This window comes from Mandrillus leucophaeus, unplaced genomic scaffold, assembly GCF_000951045.1.
Source record: "Mandrillus leucophaeus isolate KB7577 unplaced genomic scaffold, Mleu.le_1.0 Scaffold348, whole genome shotgun sequence".
In the NCBI taxonomy this organism is placed as follows: domain Eukaryota; kingdom Metazoa; phylum Chordata; class Mammalia; order Primates; family Cercopithecidae; genus Mandrillus; species Mandrillus leucophaeus.
In genome coordinates this window covers 1,074,403-1,089,408 of record NW_012103676.1, presented here as the reverse complement: position 1 = coordinate 1,089,408, position 15,006 = coordinate 1,074,403, and the positions used below count along the sequence as shown (strand labels likewise).

General features: G+C 39.2%; 1 protein-coding gene across 1 annotated transcript in view; it reads left to right on the top strand.

The window, feature by feature from the left end:
* N4BP1 (NEDD4 binding protein 1) overlaps positions 1–15,006 on the top strand; it is a 67,598-nt gene that overhangs the window by 31,670 nt on the left and 20,922 nt on the right. The window contains exon 2 of the mRNA XM_011989141.1: positions 12,299–13,989. Coding sequence (XP_011844531.1) covers positions 12,359–13,989 — 1,631 coding nt within the window. The 5' untranslated portion in view covers positions 12,299–12,358. The remainder of the gene's footprint in view (positions 1–12,298; positions 13,990–15,006) is intronic.

Genomic DNA, 15,006 nt, shown 5'->3' with positions numbered 1-15,006 from the left:
ATGGGACTTTTGAAAGTAATCATGCCTAGGTATTTTGTTTTTCCTTTCAAGATGTTTCTGGCCTTTAGTTCCAAGAAAGTTGTAATTGTTTCACTAATTATGCTTGGGTTCTTATGTATTTTATTTATTTTTTTATTTAGAGACAGGGTCTCACCCTGTCACCTTGGCTGGAGTGCAGTGGTGCAAACATGGCTCACTGCAGCCTCAACTTCCTGGGCTCAAGTGATCCACTCACCTCAGTCTCCCAGGTGGCTGGGACTACAGGCACATGCCACCATGCCTGGCTAATTTTTGTGTTTTTTTATAGAGATGGGGTTTCTCCATGTTGCCCAGGCTGATCTCAAACTCCTGGCCTCAAATGATCCGCCCACCTCAGCATCCAAAAGTGTTGGGATTAGAGACTCATGACCTCACCCAGCCTTCTTGTGTATTCTAGTTCTGGGAAATGATTTTATGTCACTTTTGTATTAATTGCCATTCTCTCTTTTTGACATGCTAGTTATTTGGATTTGGGATATCCTAGGTGGACCTTTAAGGCCTCTTTTCTTATTTTTCCCATTTCTTTGTTTTCATGGTACTTTTAGAAAGGTTTCTTCACCTTTGTCTTTCAGTTTTTCTATTGATTCTTATTTTGGCCATCATATTCTTAATTTGCCCACATTTCTATTCTGATTTCTTTCCTTTTCCTCTTCTTTTTCTTCCTTCCTTTCCCTTCTTTTAGCATCTTGATTCCTGTTCTGTGGGTTCAGTATCATCTTATATCTGTTTGAAACCACTAATTAAAATTTCGTGAAGGTTTTCTTTTGTGCCCTGCATTACCTAGTTTCCTGCAGTTCTCCGTGTGATCTGCTTAATTGGTTTCCATCTTTTGTATTTAGGCCTTTGTTCCAGTATGGGTGTTTTTGATGTTTGACACTAGATCTGAAATGGAAGCTCTGTATCTGGGCAGAATCTGTCAATAGGTGGGCTTTACCTTGGGTCGGATACAGCAATAGCCCCTTTTGAGGGAGTATTTGTTTTGAGGGTCTTTCGTCTGGAGAGTAAATCTCTCCTCTTCAGCTTGGCTAGTTGTTGCTGGTGGCCCACTGAGGAGATATGATCAAATTTTCCGTATCCAAGTGGCTGCACAGTAATCTCAATAGTATTTGACCAATGTGAATTCATCTATTCACTTACTCATGTTGGATGGGCAGCATCACCTACATTAACAGGCAAGAAGTTTCCAGTTCTTGGTAAGATAGAGTAAGCTGGCCAGGCACAGTGGATCACACCTTTAATCCTGGCACTTTGAGAGGCCAAGGCAGAAGGATCCCTTGAAACCAGGAGTTCTAGACCAGCCTGGCCAGTATGGTGAAACCCTGTCTCTACTAAAAATACAAAAATTATCCAGGTGAGGTGGCACACGCCTGTAATCCCAGCTACTTGGGAGGCCAAGACAGGAGAAGCGCTTGAACCCAGTGCCACACTGTACTCCAGGCTGGGTGACAGAGCGAGACTCTGTCTCAAAAATAAAAAAAAAATTAAAAAAAGAGTAAGCACACTCCACCCTGTCAGTCCTACTGAATACAGCGATAAAACCTAGGCAGAATGCATATAGCAACTATTTGAGGACCCTGAAAAATAAATAATAGGCAGATTTAGAACAAAGACCAGAATTTAAAGTACCACCAGCTGGGCACAGTGGCTTATGCCTGTAGTGCCAGCACTTTGGGAGGCCAAAATGGGTGTATCAACTGAGCCCAGAAGTTCCAGACCACCCTGGGTAACATCTCTACTAAACCCCATCTCTACCAAAATACAAAAAATTAGCTGGGCATGGTGGCATGTGCCTGTAGTCCCAGCTACTTGGGAGGCTGTGGCATGAGAATTGACTTGAGTCCCAGAGGCAAAGTTCGCAGTGAGCCAAGATCATGCCACTGCACTCCAGCTTGGGCTGCAGAGTGAGACTCCATCTCAAAAAAGAAAAGAAAAAGTATCACCAAACCAGCAGTGAGTTTACCATTTGTTCCCCTCGTTAATCCTCCAGCATGAACATAACATAGTTCCACCTGGAAGTGGAAATGAGCACCAGGACACACCAGGAAAAGCCTTCTGGTTTCAGCCCAAGTGACAGAAAAGGAAACATCCAAAACTTAGAGTGAGCCACCCCCCTTTTTTTCTTCTTTATTCTCATGCAACCCAGCCCCAAATAATCATGTAGTGGCAATCGAAGCTTGTAGAAGCCAAAATTCCAACATAGGAGAAGCTTTCTCTCTAATTGTAGTTGTGGGCTCCATTGATTTTTCTCTCTGTGTGTCCTGGCTGGATCCAAGCACAGTTGCAGAGGTACAAGGCAGTGGGTTAATCAAAAGCCCCGTCTTTCTGGGTGGAGGACCAAGGGGAGAGAGCCCCAGGAAACCAGAAAGCACCAGGTAGATGGCAGAGAGGGAAGAGTTCAGGAAAGTGAGCCATGAAGTTGTTCATAATCCCCTTGGCTGATCCCCAAGGTACACGTGCATGGATCTGTTCCTAATCAGCATAAGAAAGGCTTTTGAGAACTGAATTAACAAAAAGACCACCGTCCAAGTCCCAGAATGGCTACACAGTGTCATACATGTGGGATAGATACATAGCATTGCAGGCCAGGCATGGTGGCTCATGCCTATATTCCCGGCACTTTGGGAGGCCAAGGCAGGTGGATCGCTTGAGCCCAGGAGTGAGTTCAAGGCCAGCCTGGGCTACATGGAGAAACCCTGTCTCTACAAAAAATAGAAAAATTAGCCAGGCATGGTGGCGTGCACCTGTGTTCTCAGCTACTTGGGAGGCTGAGGTGGGTGAATCACTTGAACCCAGGAGATTGAGGCTGCAGTGAGCTATGATGGCACCGCTGCACTCCAGCCTAGGTGACAGAGCAAGACCCTGTCTCAAAAATAAAAATTAAAAAATAGTATTGCAGGGCTTTGAAAACCGAACTGATATTGGAACCACAGCTCAGAAGACAGGTTGCAGCTTGCAGCCTGAATGTAATTACATCAACTATCTGCTAAAACAAAAGTTTCAGTATTTATAAGATTTAAACAAGATTGAAGGTTTTATAACATAATTTTGCATTGTTCAAAATGGATATAATTCAAAATTGGCATATAAAGGGGTAGGAAAATCTCAGCTCATATAGGAAAAGACAGCAGTGCTGAGATGACACAGATGTTGCAGTTATTTGATGAAAGACTAAAATATTCAACCAGCAACTGAAAACACTTCACAGGCAATCTTAAATACTCTTAAAACCATTAGAAAAAGTAAGTTTCAGCAAAGAAATAGAAGATAGAGGAACCAAATGGCAAAAGTATGTGATGCTGAAAAAGTATTTGAAGAAATAATTGCTGAAGACATTTCAAGTTTGGCAAAAGATATAAACATGATGGTTCAAGCAGTTCATGGAACACACCCAGAATAAACCCAAAGATTTCCATACCCAGAAACATCGAAAGCACACTGCTGAAAATTGAGGACGTAAAAATCATGAAAGCATCCAGGGAAAATCATACCACATGTAGGGGAACAAGAATTCAAATGACTGTGACTTATCAGAAACTGCAAAGGACAGAAGAAAGTGGCACAATATTTTTTAAGTGATGAAAGACAAGAAATGTTAACCCATTTTCTTGTATTCTGTTTGCTGGGGAGAAAAAAATGTTAACCCAGAATTCTCTATCCAGTGAAATTATCCTTCAAGAATGAAAGTGAAATAAAGCATTCTCAGTTGAAGAAAAACTAAAGAGAAATTATTGCCCACAGTCTACACCAAAGAGTCTATTCCTTAGGAATTCTCCTAAGGAAAGTTCTTCAAATATAAATGGTAAATATCTGGGTAAATGTAATAGGTTACTTTCTCCTCTTGATTTCTTTAAAATGAGTTTCATACATTGAAAGCAAAAATTAAAATGTTGTCTGATGGGATTTCAAATGCATGTAAATACAATGTGTGAGATCACTGTAACCTAACATTGGGAGAGAGGAAAGGAACCAGGAATAAAGAAACCGGTATGCTGGTGTCCTAAAATTTTTACCAATGGGATTTGAATTTATGGAGGTGACAACACAGGTCAGTGCCAGTGAAAGAATTTACTATTTACGTTTGCTGAGAGAAGGGGACATGCCATGCCTTGCAGGACCACAGGGAAGCATCAGGGTTTGGTCAGGAGGCAGAAGCAGGCCAGAGGAAAGCCTAAGCCAGAGACTTAATTGGGGCTTCTGTGAGAAAGGGAAGGTGGGGCGAGGTAAACAGTTTAGGATTAGATAGTTTGAATAATTCTCACAGGCTTTATAGGGACTGTCTCTGGTTGTCTGGTACCTGGCCTTAGGTTGATTTAGTGCAGGGGAAATATTGGCTTCGTATGTGAGACTCAAAGAGATGGGAGGGAGCATAGCACTGGGTCAGGCAGTCTGCACCTAAAAGGCATTCCCCAGACAAGCTGGGGACCACCCCTAGGAATTATCTGGCTCTGGAAGGGGCAGCCTCTCTCATGGTCTGAAAGGTCCCCCAAGATGTCAAAACATCATATGATACAGAAAATAAGAAACATTTATATAAGTGGTATAGTTTTATGAAATGATAGAATAGTGATGATAAGTAGGCTGTGAAAAGAATATTGTAATCAGCATCACCACTTAAAAACTATATGAAGAGATACAGATAAAAATGCAGTAGGGGCCAGGCGTGGTGGCTCTCACCTGTAATCCCAGCACTTTGGGAGGCCGAGGTAGGTGGATCAGTTGAGCCCAGAAGTTCAAGACCAGCCTAGCAAACATAGCAAAACCCCGTTTCTACTAAAAATACAAAAAATTAGCCAGGCGTGGTGGTGTGCACCTGTAATCCCAGCTACTTGGGAGGCTGAGGTACAAGAATCGCTTGAACCTGTGAGATGGAGGTTGCAGTGAGCCGAGATCCATGCCACTGCACTGAAGCCTGGGCGACAGAGCAAGACTGTGTCTCACGAAGAAAAAAAAGTGTGATAGGTAAATTATTATACTAAGTGTTTGTATAATGCAAAAGAAGGCAAGATAGAACAGGAATCAAATATAGGAAGCAAGCAGAAAGCAAGTGAAATGGTAGGCAGATTTGCCAATAGTTACATTAAATGTAAATCAACACTCCAATTAAAAGACAGGCACTGTCATAGTGGATTAAGAACATATAATCAAATTATCTGGTGTCTTCAAGAAGCTGAATTCAAGTATTACAGGTAAGTAAAAAGTGAAAGAAGGAAAGACATGTGCCATGCAAACATTTAAAAAAAAGGTGGAGTGTCAATATTACTATCAGTAGCCTTCAGAGCAAAGAAAGTTACCAGACATTAAGAGAGACACTACATAATAGTAAGAGGGTTAATTCAAGAAGACATTATGTAACAGTGCTAAATGTTTATATTCCTAACAATAGAGTTGCAAAATATGTGAACCAAAAACTGGCAGAACTGAAAGGAGAACTTGATAAATCCACAGTTACAGTTGGAGACCTCAACACCCTCCTCTCAATAGTTGATGGAACCATTAAACAGAAAATAAATGAGGATGTAGAAGAACTCAGCACTACCATCAACCAGCCAGGTTCTAATACACATCTATAAAACATCCCAGTCAGCAACAGCAGAATATACATTCTTTATGAGCACCCATAGAAATGTCAAGATAGACCTTATCCTGGGCTACAAAACAATTCTCAATAAATTTAAAATAATTGAAATCATACAGTGTTTTGACTACAAAGAGATCCAACTAAAAATCACCAACAGAAGGATAGCAGGAAATCTTCAAAAACTTGAAAACTAAATAACACTTCTAAATTTATGAGTCAAAGGGAAATTTTGAAAAATACATGAACGAAATGAAAATGCAGCATATCATAGTTTCAGGATGCCACTAAAGCCATGCTGAAAGGGAAACTTCTGCCACTTAAATGCTTACATTAGAAAAGAACAGGCCGGGCCCAGTGACTCACGCCTGAAATCCAAACACTCTGGGAGGCCAAGGTGGGAGGATTGCTGGAGCCCAAGAGTTTGAGACTAACCTTGACAACATAGCAAGACCTCTCCTGTATAATAATAATGAAAAAAAAGAAAAGTCTTGATAATTTAAGGTTCAAGGAACTAGAAAAAGAAGAGCAAAATAAACCCAAAGCAAGCAGAAGGAAAATATAATAAAGAGCAGAAATTAATGAAGCTGAAAACACAATAGAGAAAATCAGTGAAATGAAAGCTTGTTCTTTGAAAAGATTAGTAAAATCGACAAGTCTCTTAGCAACACTAACAAAGATGAGAGAAGCTGCAAACTACTAATATCAGGAATGAAACCAAGGTGTCTTTGCAGACATCAGAAAGGTAAGAAAACTACGAACAACTCTACATACATAAATTTGGTGACTTAGTTGAAATGGACCAGTTCCTCAAAAGGCACAAACTACCATGACTCACTTCATATGAAATAGCTATAAGGCTATTGAAAATTATCTATTAAGGAAATTGAATTGATAATTTTTGAACTCCTATGAAAGAAATCTCCAGGCCCAGGTTGTTTCACTGGAGAATTCTACAAAATGTCTAAAAAAGAATGAACATCAGTTCTATAGAATCTCTTCCAAGAACTGCAAGAGGAGAGAACACTTTCTAACTCATGTATAGCCTGTATTACCCTGATGGTAAACCCAGACAAAAACAGTACCAAAAAGGAAAAAGTCCTTATAGATTCTTAACAAAATATTTACAAATATAATTCAGCAATATGTAAAAGAATTATACACCATAATCATGTAGGGGTTATTCCAGGGATGTAAGGCTGGTTCAGTATTCAGAAGTCAATGTAACCAACCATATTAACAGGCTGAGGAAGAAAAATAATCACAGGATTATATCAGTTGATGCAGTAAAGCATTTGACAAATTTCAACACCCATCCATATTCATGATCCTAGAGAATAGGTAACTTCCTCAATGTGATAAAGAGCATCATTAAAAACTTTCCAGGTTTCATCATTCTTAATGGTGGGAAAGACTGAGTGCTTTTCTCTGTAGATCATTAACAAGGCAAGCATATTTGCTCACACCACTGCTCCCCAACATAGTGCTGTACTTTCTAGCCACTGCAGTAAGGCAAGAAAATAAACGGCATATAAGTCAGAAAAGAAGAAATATTTGTAGATGACATAATTGTCTGTGTAGGAATTCCCCAGGAAACTACACATACACACAGATCCTTGAACTTCTAATAGGAATAAGTGAGTTCAGGAAGGTTTCATGATTAACATACAGAAATCAATTACATTTTTATATACTAACAATGGACACATAGAAACCAAAATTTTAAATACAACACCATACACAATCGCTCAGAAAAATAAAATTCTTAAAATATGAAATCTTGGAAAACGTACAGGATTTGTATTCTGAAACTCAAAAGGCTAATGAAAGAAAGCAAATGAGATCTAAATAAATGTATAGAAATACCAGGTTCCTGGATAAGGAGACTCAGCAGATGTCAGTTATGCTCAGATTCATGTCTCTTGCTGACACGTAATTGTCAGCACAATTGCTGATAAAATTCCAGCATGATATTTTGTAGACACAGACAAAATTATTCTAAAAGTATATATGGGAAGACAAAGGAACTGGAATAATTAAAGCAATTAAAAATTATAAAGAGTGAGCAAATCATTACCCAATTTTAAGAAATTATACAGTTACAGTAATCAAAACGGTGTGGTCTTGATGAAGGGATAGACACATAGATTGGAACAGAATAGGGAACTCACAAGTAGCTCCACACAAGTATGGCCACGTGATTTTTTGACAAAAGTGCAATTCAGTGGTGAAAGAATAGCCTTTTCAAGAAATGATGCTACAGCAGTATTATACCTATAGGCAAAAACGTGAAGCTCAAGGTAACCCTCACACTTTATTTTAAAATGTACTAAAAATGGATCATAGGTTTAAATGTAAAACTTAGAAGGTAACATTGGAGAGGTCTTCAGTACCTCAGGCTTGGTGAAGAATAAAATCGATAAACTGAACTTCCTTAAAATTAAAAACTTGCTGTCACAAAACACCCTGTTAAGAGGATGGGAAGACAAACTACAGACCAGGAGAAAATATCTACAAGCCACATATTTGACAAAAGACTCTTAGAATATATAAAGAGCTCTCAAAACTCAACAGTAATAAAACAACCCAGTTAGAAAATGGACAGAAGGATACTACAGACTAGGAAGGAAAGGGAGAGATTTGTTAATAGATACAAAATTACAACTCCCTGGGGAGAATAAATTCTAGTGTTTCATATCACTGTAGAATGACTATAGTTAACAATAATACATAGTTTCAAATAGCTAGAAGGATGATGGAGGATATAGAGTGCTCACAACACAGAGAAATGCTAAATGTTTGAGATGGATATGCTGATTAACCTGTTCTGATCACTATACATTGTATGTATTAAGACTTCCCTGTGTGACCCATGAATATATACAATCAGCTGGGCACAGTGGCTCAGGCCAGCATCCGCTTGTTCTATTAGATCTGCATTTAATTTAACAGTCTGGTTTTCTTTAGAAAACAGACAAAAAATCATAGGATATAGACTGCTTCAATCAGTAGCAACTAATTGTAATCCCAGAATTTGGGAGGCTGAGGCAGAGGGATCACCTGAGGTCAGGAGTTCAAGACCAGCTTGGCCAATATGGTGAAACCCCATCTCTACTAAAAGTACAAAATTAGCCAGGTGTGGTGGCACGTGCCTGTAATCCCATCCACTTGGCAGGCTGAGGCAGGAGAATCGCTTGAACCCGGGAGATTGCGCCATTCCACTCCAGCCTGGGTGACTAGAACAAAACTCCATCTCAAAAAAATATCTATATATATATATATAGATATACAATCATTTGTCACTTAAAAATTAAAAAAAAAAAATTCTAGAGACAGGGTCTCGCTCTTTTGCCCAGGCTGGAATGCAGTGACATGATCTCAGCTTACGGCAGCCTCAGTCTCCTGGACTGAAGCGATCCTCCCATCTCAGCCTCCCAAGTAGCTGGAACTACAGGCACACACCAACATTCCCGGCTTATTTGTTGTAGAAACGGGGTTTCACCATGTTGCCCAGGCTAAATTAAAAGAAAACCTTTTTTTTTTTTTTAATTTTTTGTTTTGAGATGGAGTCCCACTCTGTTGCTAGGCTGGAGTGCAGTGGTATGATCTTGGATCACTGCAACCTCCATCTCCCAGGTTCAAGTGCTCTTACCTCAGCCTCCCGAGTAGCTGGGACTGTAGGCGTGCGCCACCATGCCCAGCTAATTTTTATATTTTTAGTAGAGACGGGGTTTCAGTATATTTGCCATGATGGTCTCAATCTCTTGACCTCGTGATTGCCTTCCTCGGTCTCCCAAAGTGCTGGGATTACAGGCATGAACCACCGCACCTGGCCTAAAAGAAAACTCTTTCAAGGAAGAAAGTGGACAAAAGGATTAAGTATTTTACCAAAGAAAATATGTAGATGGTTATTAGCACATGGAAAGATATTTAACACCACTGTATTAGGGAAATGTAAACTAAGACCAAATACTACACTCCTATTAGAACAAGTAAAATAAAAAATAGTGACTGGCAAATTCTGGCAAAGTTGTGGAGAAACTGGATCTCTCAAACATGGGTGGGGAAATGTAAAATAGTATAACTATTCTGGAAAGTAGTTTGGCGGTCCCTTGTAAAACTAAACACACACATACCATATGACCCAACAGCAGTTGCCCTCCTGAGCATAGCCCAGAGAAATGAAACTTGAGTTCACATAAAAACTAGCACATGAGTGTTCATAGCAGCTTTATTTGTAGTAGTTCCAAATAGGAACAACTAAAATGTAGGGAGATGGATTAAAGAAACTGGTTCATCCATCCCATGGAATACAACTGAGCAGTAACAAGGAATGAACTCGATATATGCAGCAGCTTGAATGGATTTCAACAGCAGTATGTTGAGTGAAAAAAGTGAACCCCAAAAGTCATATATAATTCTATTTTTATAGCATTCTTGAAGTCACAAAATTATAGACATGAAAAATTGCGGGGGGTTAGGGATGGAAGGTAGGAGTAGGTGGACATGACTGTAAAGGGGTAATGAGGGAAATCTTTGTGGTGATGGAATAGTTCCATATCTTGACTGAGGTGGTGGTTTCAGGAAGCTGCACATATGATAAAATGACTGCACATATAATAGAACTATGTAGACAGAAATGTGTCAGTGTAAATCTCCTGACTGTGAAATTGTACTGTAATTACATAAGATGCAGTGATTAGGGGAAACTGAAGAGTACACAGGACTTTATGTAGTACCTTTGGAACTTCTTGAGAACCTATAATTATTTCAAAATAAATTTTAAAACGTTAAAGCCACAACCTAAATACAGCATAATTTCAAACAAGTGATAGCTAAATGTTGCCTCTCTGGAGATCTTCAGGGATGCTGACTTCAGTCTTTAACACTGCTGCACATTCAGGAAAAGTGGATAGGTTATAGTACTTTATGTTTAACTCAGTTGACATGTTCACAGAAATAGCAAGCTGCCCCATTAAAAAGACAGAGCTTGGCCAGATGCAGTGGTTCACAGCTGTAACCCCAGCATTTCAGAGACCAAGGCAGGCAGATTGTTTGAGCTCATCAGGGGATTTGAGATCAGCCTGGGCCACATGATGAAATCTCATTTCTACAAAATATACAAAAATTAGCCAGGTGTGGTGGTGCATGCCCGTAGTCACAGCTACTCAGGAGGCTGAGATGGGAGGATCGCTTGAGTCTGGGAGGTAGAGGTTGCAGTGAGCCGAGATCACACCACTGCACTCGAGCCTGGGCAACAGACCCTGTCTCTAAAAAAATAACAGAACTCCTCTATCCAGCACCAGTTACTTCCATGCTTTACCACCAAGACCACAAATACTTCAGGTGCTTTTAGAAGGAGGTAAGGGAGCTCATATATCTGCTGTTTCATCTACTTATAAAGATGTTGTAGTTCTAAATTTCAGATGCACAAGGAATATTTACACACGTTTGAATATTAATTCTCGCTGAAGTTGTGTAACTATCACAGCAAGTATATAGTAAGTACAGGCTTACCATGCCTCTCCTTGACTAGTGCTGCACAGGTTTAACTTTTTGGTAACACCATTCTAATTTTAGTTTAAAGTATAGATCAGATATCTCCAGACTCATTTCCTACAAATTTCTGTCCAGAATTTTGACTGATCATTTAAGTAACAGCGTTGTTACTACTTAGTAAGCACTTACTGTGTGCAAGGCACTGTTGTCGAGACTTTACCTTCCATTATCTTTTTGAATTCCCTCAAAACCCCTGCAGTTACACTCCTTTTATAGTTGAGGAAACTGGGCTTAGAGGGATTAGGTAACTTGAGCAAGATAGTACCTGTCATATGGCTGGAATTTTAGACCAAGACACTGACCCCAGAGCCAAAGTTATTAACAGATATGTTCCTGTGTGTGTGTTTGCTTGTCTGCTTGATTCATACTTCTGACTCCAGTAGCAACTAATTGCTAAGAGAACTCAGTTCCCTTTCTTGCCTCATTTCAGCCTCCTTTCAATACCAGCATCTGAGAACAGCAATACTGTCCAGCATTCACTTGTTCTATTAGATCTGCATTTAATTTAACAGTCTGGTTTTCTTTAGAAAACAGACAAAAAATCATACAGGAGATAGATTGTTTGAACCAACTGGAAAAAAAATTTTTGTTAATGTTATTCTTGCTTCTTAATAAGCTTGCTTTTGCTTTGAAAACAAAAAAAAATTAATGTGATTCTTTATACCTTCAAGAAATCTGGAAACCAAGGGTAATAGTATCAAAAGTCAAGATTTGTTCTCTAGTCAGTCACTTGATTTGATTATTTATCTCTTGATTATGTCATGGAAGTAATACATTACTGGTAGCAAGCAAAGATGTCTTTTCATTAGAGATGTAGATAAATCCATCCTTGGGATTATTCACTGTGTAGCTCAGCAAATCCATAAGATCACATTGCATAAAATGTTACAAAATACCCACCTTTTAGATTTGGATGAAAATTTTTCGGTTCCTCTGAAGATGATTTAAGCAAGTTATATCTGTTACTTTCAATGTTTTATTTAAAACATGATGTTTTGTTCAAAATTACAAACATGCTTGTGATTTTTATAAAATTGACCTGACATTTGTAGTTGCATGTGTAATTTATTATGTGCTGTAAGGAACTTTTGTAAATTGACCTAATTTCTTATTTTCTCTTTACAGGAATATATTAAAGGAATCTGTGAACCTGAACTAGAAGAAAGAGAATGTTACCCCAAAGACATGCACTGCATTTTTGTTGGGGCAGAGAGCCTGTTTCTGAAAAGCTTGATTCAGGATACTTGTGCTGACCTCTGCATTCTGGACATTGGCCTTCTTGGCATCAGAGGAAGTGCTGAGGCCGTGGTCATGGCTAGGAGTCACATTCAACAGTTTGTAAAGCTCTTTGAAAATAAAGAGAACCTACCCAGTAGTCAGAAAGAATCAGAGGTGAAAAGGGAATTCAAACAATTTGTTGAAGCCCATGCAGACAATTACACAATGGATTTGTTGATTTTGCCCACTTCCTTGAAAAAAGAACTTCTGACACTCACACAAGGCGAGGAGAATCTCTTTGAAACAGGAGATGATGATGTTATTGAAATTAGAGATTCTCAACAAACAGAGTTTACACAGAATGCTGCCACAGGGCTGAATATTTCCAGAGATGAAAGTGTTTTGCAGGAAGAGGCAAGAAATAAAGCTGGGACTCCTGTTTCTGAGCTTACAAAACAAATGGACACAGTCCTTTCTAGCTCACCAGATGTGCTTTTTGATCCAATAAATGGTCTAATCCCAGATGAAGAGGCACTTTCCAATGAGAGAATTTGTCAGAAAAGGAGATTTTCTGATTCTGAAGAAAGGCATACCAAGAAGCAGTTTTCTTTGGAAAATGTTCAGGAGGGGGAGATTTCACATGATGCTAAGACATTGGCTGGAAATGTAATAGCTGACCTATCTGATTCTTCTACTGATTCTGAAAATTTAAGTCCAGATATAAAAGAAACTACTGAGGAAATGGAATACAACATCCTCGTAAACTTTTTTAAAACCATGGGCTATTCCCAAGAAATTGTTGAAAAAGTCATTAAGGTGTATGGACCATCTACTGAACCATTATTGCTCTTAGAGGAAATTGAAAAAGAAAATAAAAGATTCCAAGAAGACAGAGAATTTTCAGCTGGTACAATGTATCCAGAGACCAACAAAACCAAAAATAAGGGTGTTTATAGCAGCACAAATGAGCTTACAACTGATTCCACTCCAAAGAAAACACAGACTCACGCACAGCAAAATATGGCAGAAAAATTTTCTCAGTTACCATTCAAAGTGGAAGCTAAACCATGTACCTCAAATTGCAGAATGAATACTTTCAGAACAGTGCCAATAGAACAGAAACATGAAGTCTGGGGTTCAAACCAGAACTATGTTTGTAACATAGACCCTGAAACTGATGGCCTTTCACCTTCTGTTGCCTCTTCAAGTCCCAAAGAAGTCAATTTTGTTTCAAGGGGAGCTTCAAGTCACCAGCCCAGAGTTCCAGTTTTTCCTGAAAATGGTTTACACCAGCAGCCAGAACCCTTGCTTCCAAATAATATGAAATCTGCCTGTGAAAAACGTTTAGGATGTTGTAGTTCTCCTCATTCTAAGCCAAATTGTTCAACCCTTTCTCCACCAATGCCACTGCCCCAGCTGTTACCTTCAGTTACTGATGCAAGGTCGGCAGGACCTTCTGATCATATTGATTCCTCAGTTACTGGAGTTCAAAGATTTCGAGATACTCTAAAAGTACCCTACAAGCTGGAATTAAAAAATGAACCAGGGAGAACAGATTTGAAGCACATTGTTATAGATGGGAGCAATGTTGCAATTACGTAAGTCCATTCTCTGCAGATTGTTTTATTTTAAATAGGGCTCTAAATGGTGTCTGAGAATCACATGTATATAGGAACTATACATACATGTTGTATATAGTTGATCTGTAGCCTTAGGGTCGGATGGTGGAGGGGAATGGGAACCAACTGGTTGGAAAGGTTTTGTCAGTCCATCTTCTGGATTCATGAACTTTACTTCACCCTGCTGAACTTAATTTCTAAGGGCAAGAGAGGACAGAATATTATCTTTTCACATTGCATTGCTCAGTGATAGATAGTATAGTGACTTTTAAGTCATTACATTCTTAATACTGTGAGTACCATTATGTTCTAATCTAAATAAGAAGACAAAGCTTAAAGCACAAGGATTTTTTTTATCTTATGTTAGAGTATGCCTGATCTCTAGCCTAGAGTATGCAGTGGTAATAGGTGTGATGTACTTCTCTGGATAGAGCAATGGCAATTTCCTTTCAAAGGAAGTTAGTTTGAGCTTCATTGTGGGCCTCTGCTCTTATTAAAAGTTTATAATGTTTTTAGTAAAAGACACCATTTAATGAACCTGTTGTTTCTAGTTAGCCTGTCTTGGAACTCCTCTTAGTTGAAAATCCTCTGATTTGAAACCTGTACACTTGGATTTCTTTTCTAAGGGGCAGTTTAAGATCGTGGCTAAGAAATGTGTGAGGGTCAAGAGCCTCCTCGCACTGTGGACCAGCTGTTTGATTTGGGGCAGGTCACTTAACTGTTTGGAGTTTCAGTTGCTGCAATCTGTTGCCTTCTGACCTGTCCTTAAGGACATCTTTACCATATCATTTCAACAACTGTGTAAAGTCTGCCTTCTGTTTTCAAAACCAGTCACCCCATTGTTAAAAGAAAAACTTCGGGCAAATTAAATTTAGCAGAGTTGATCTGCACAAACAATGATTTATGAATCTGGCAGCACCCTAAACCAGGAGAGGTTCATAGAGCTTCACTCAGCAATGAGGGCCAGTGGTATTTATCGGCAGAAGAGGGAAGTGC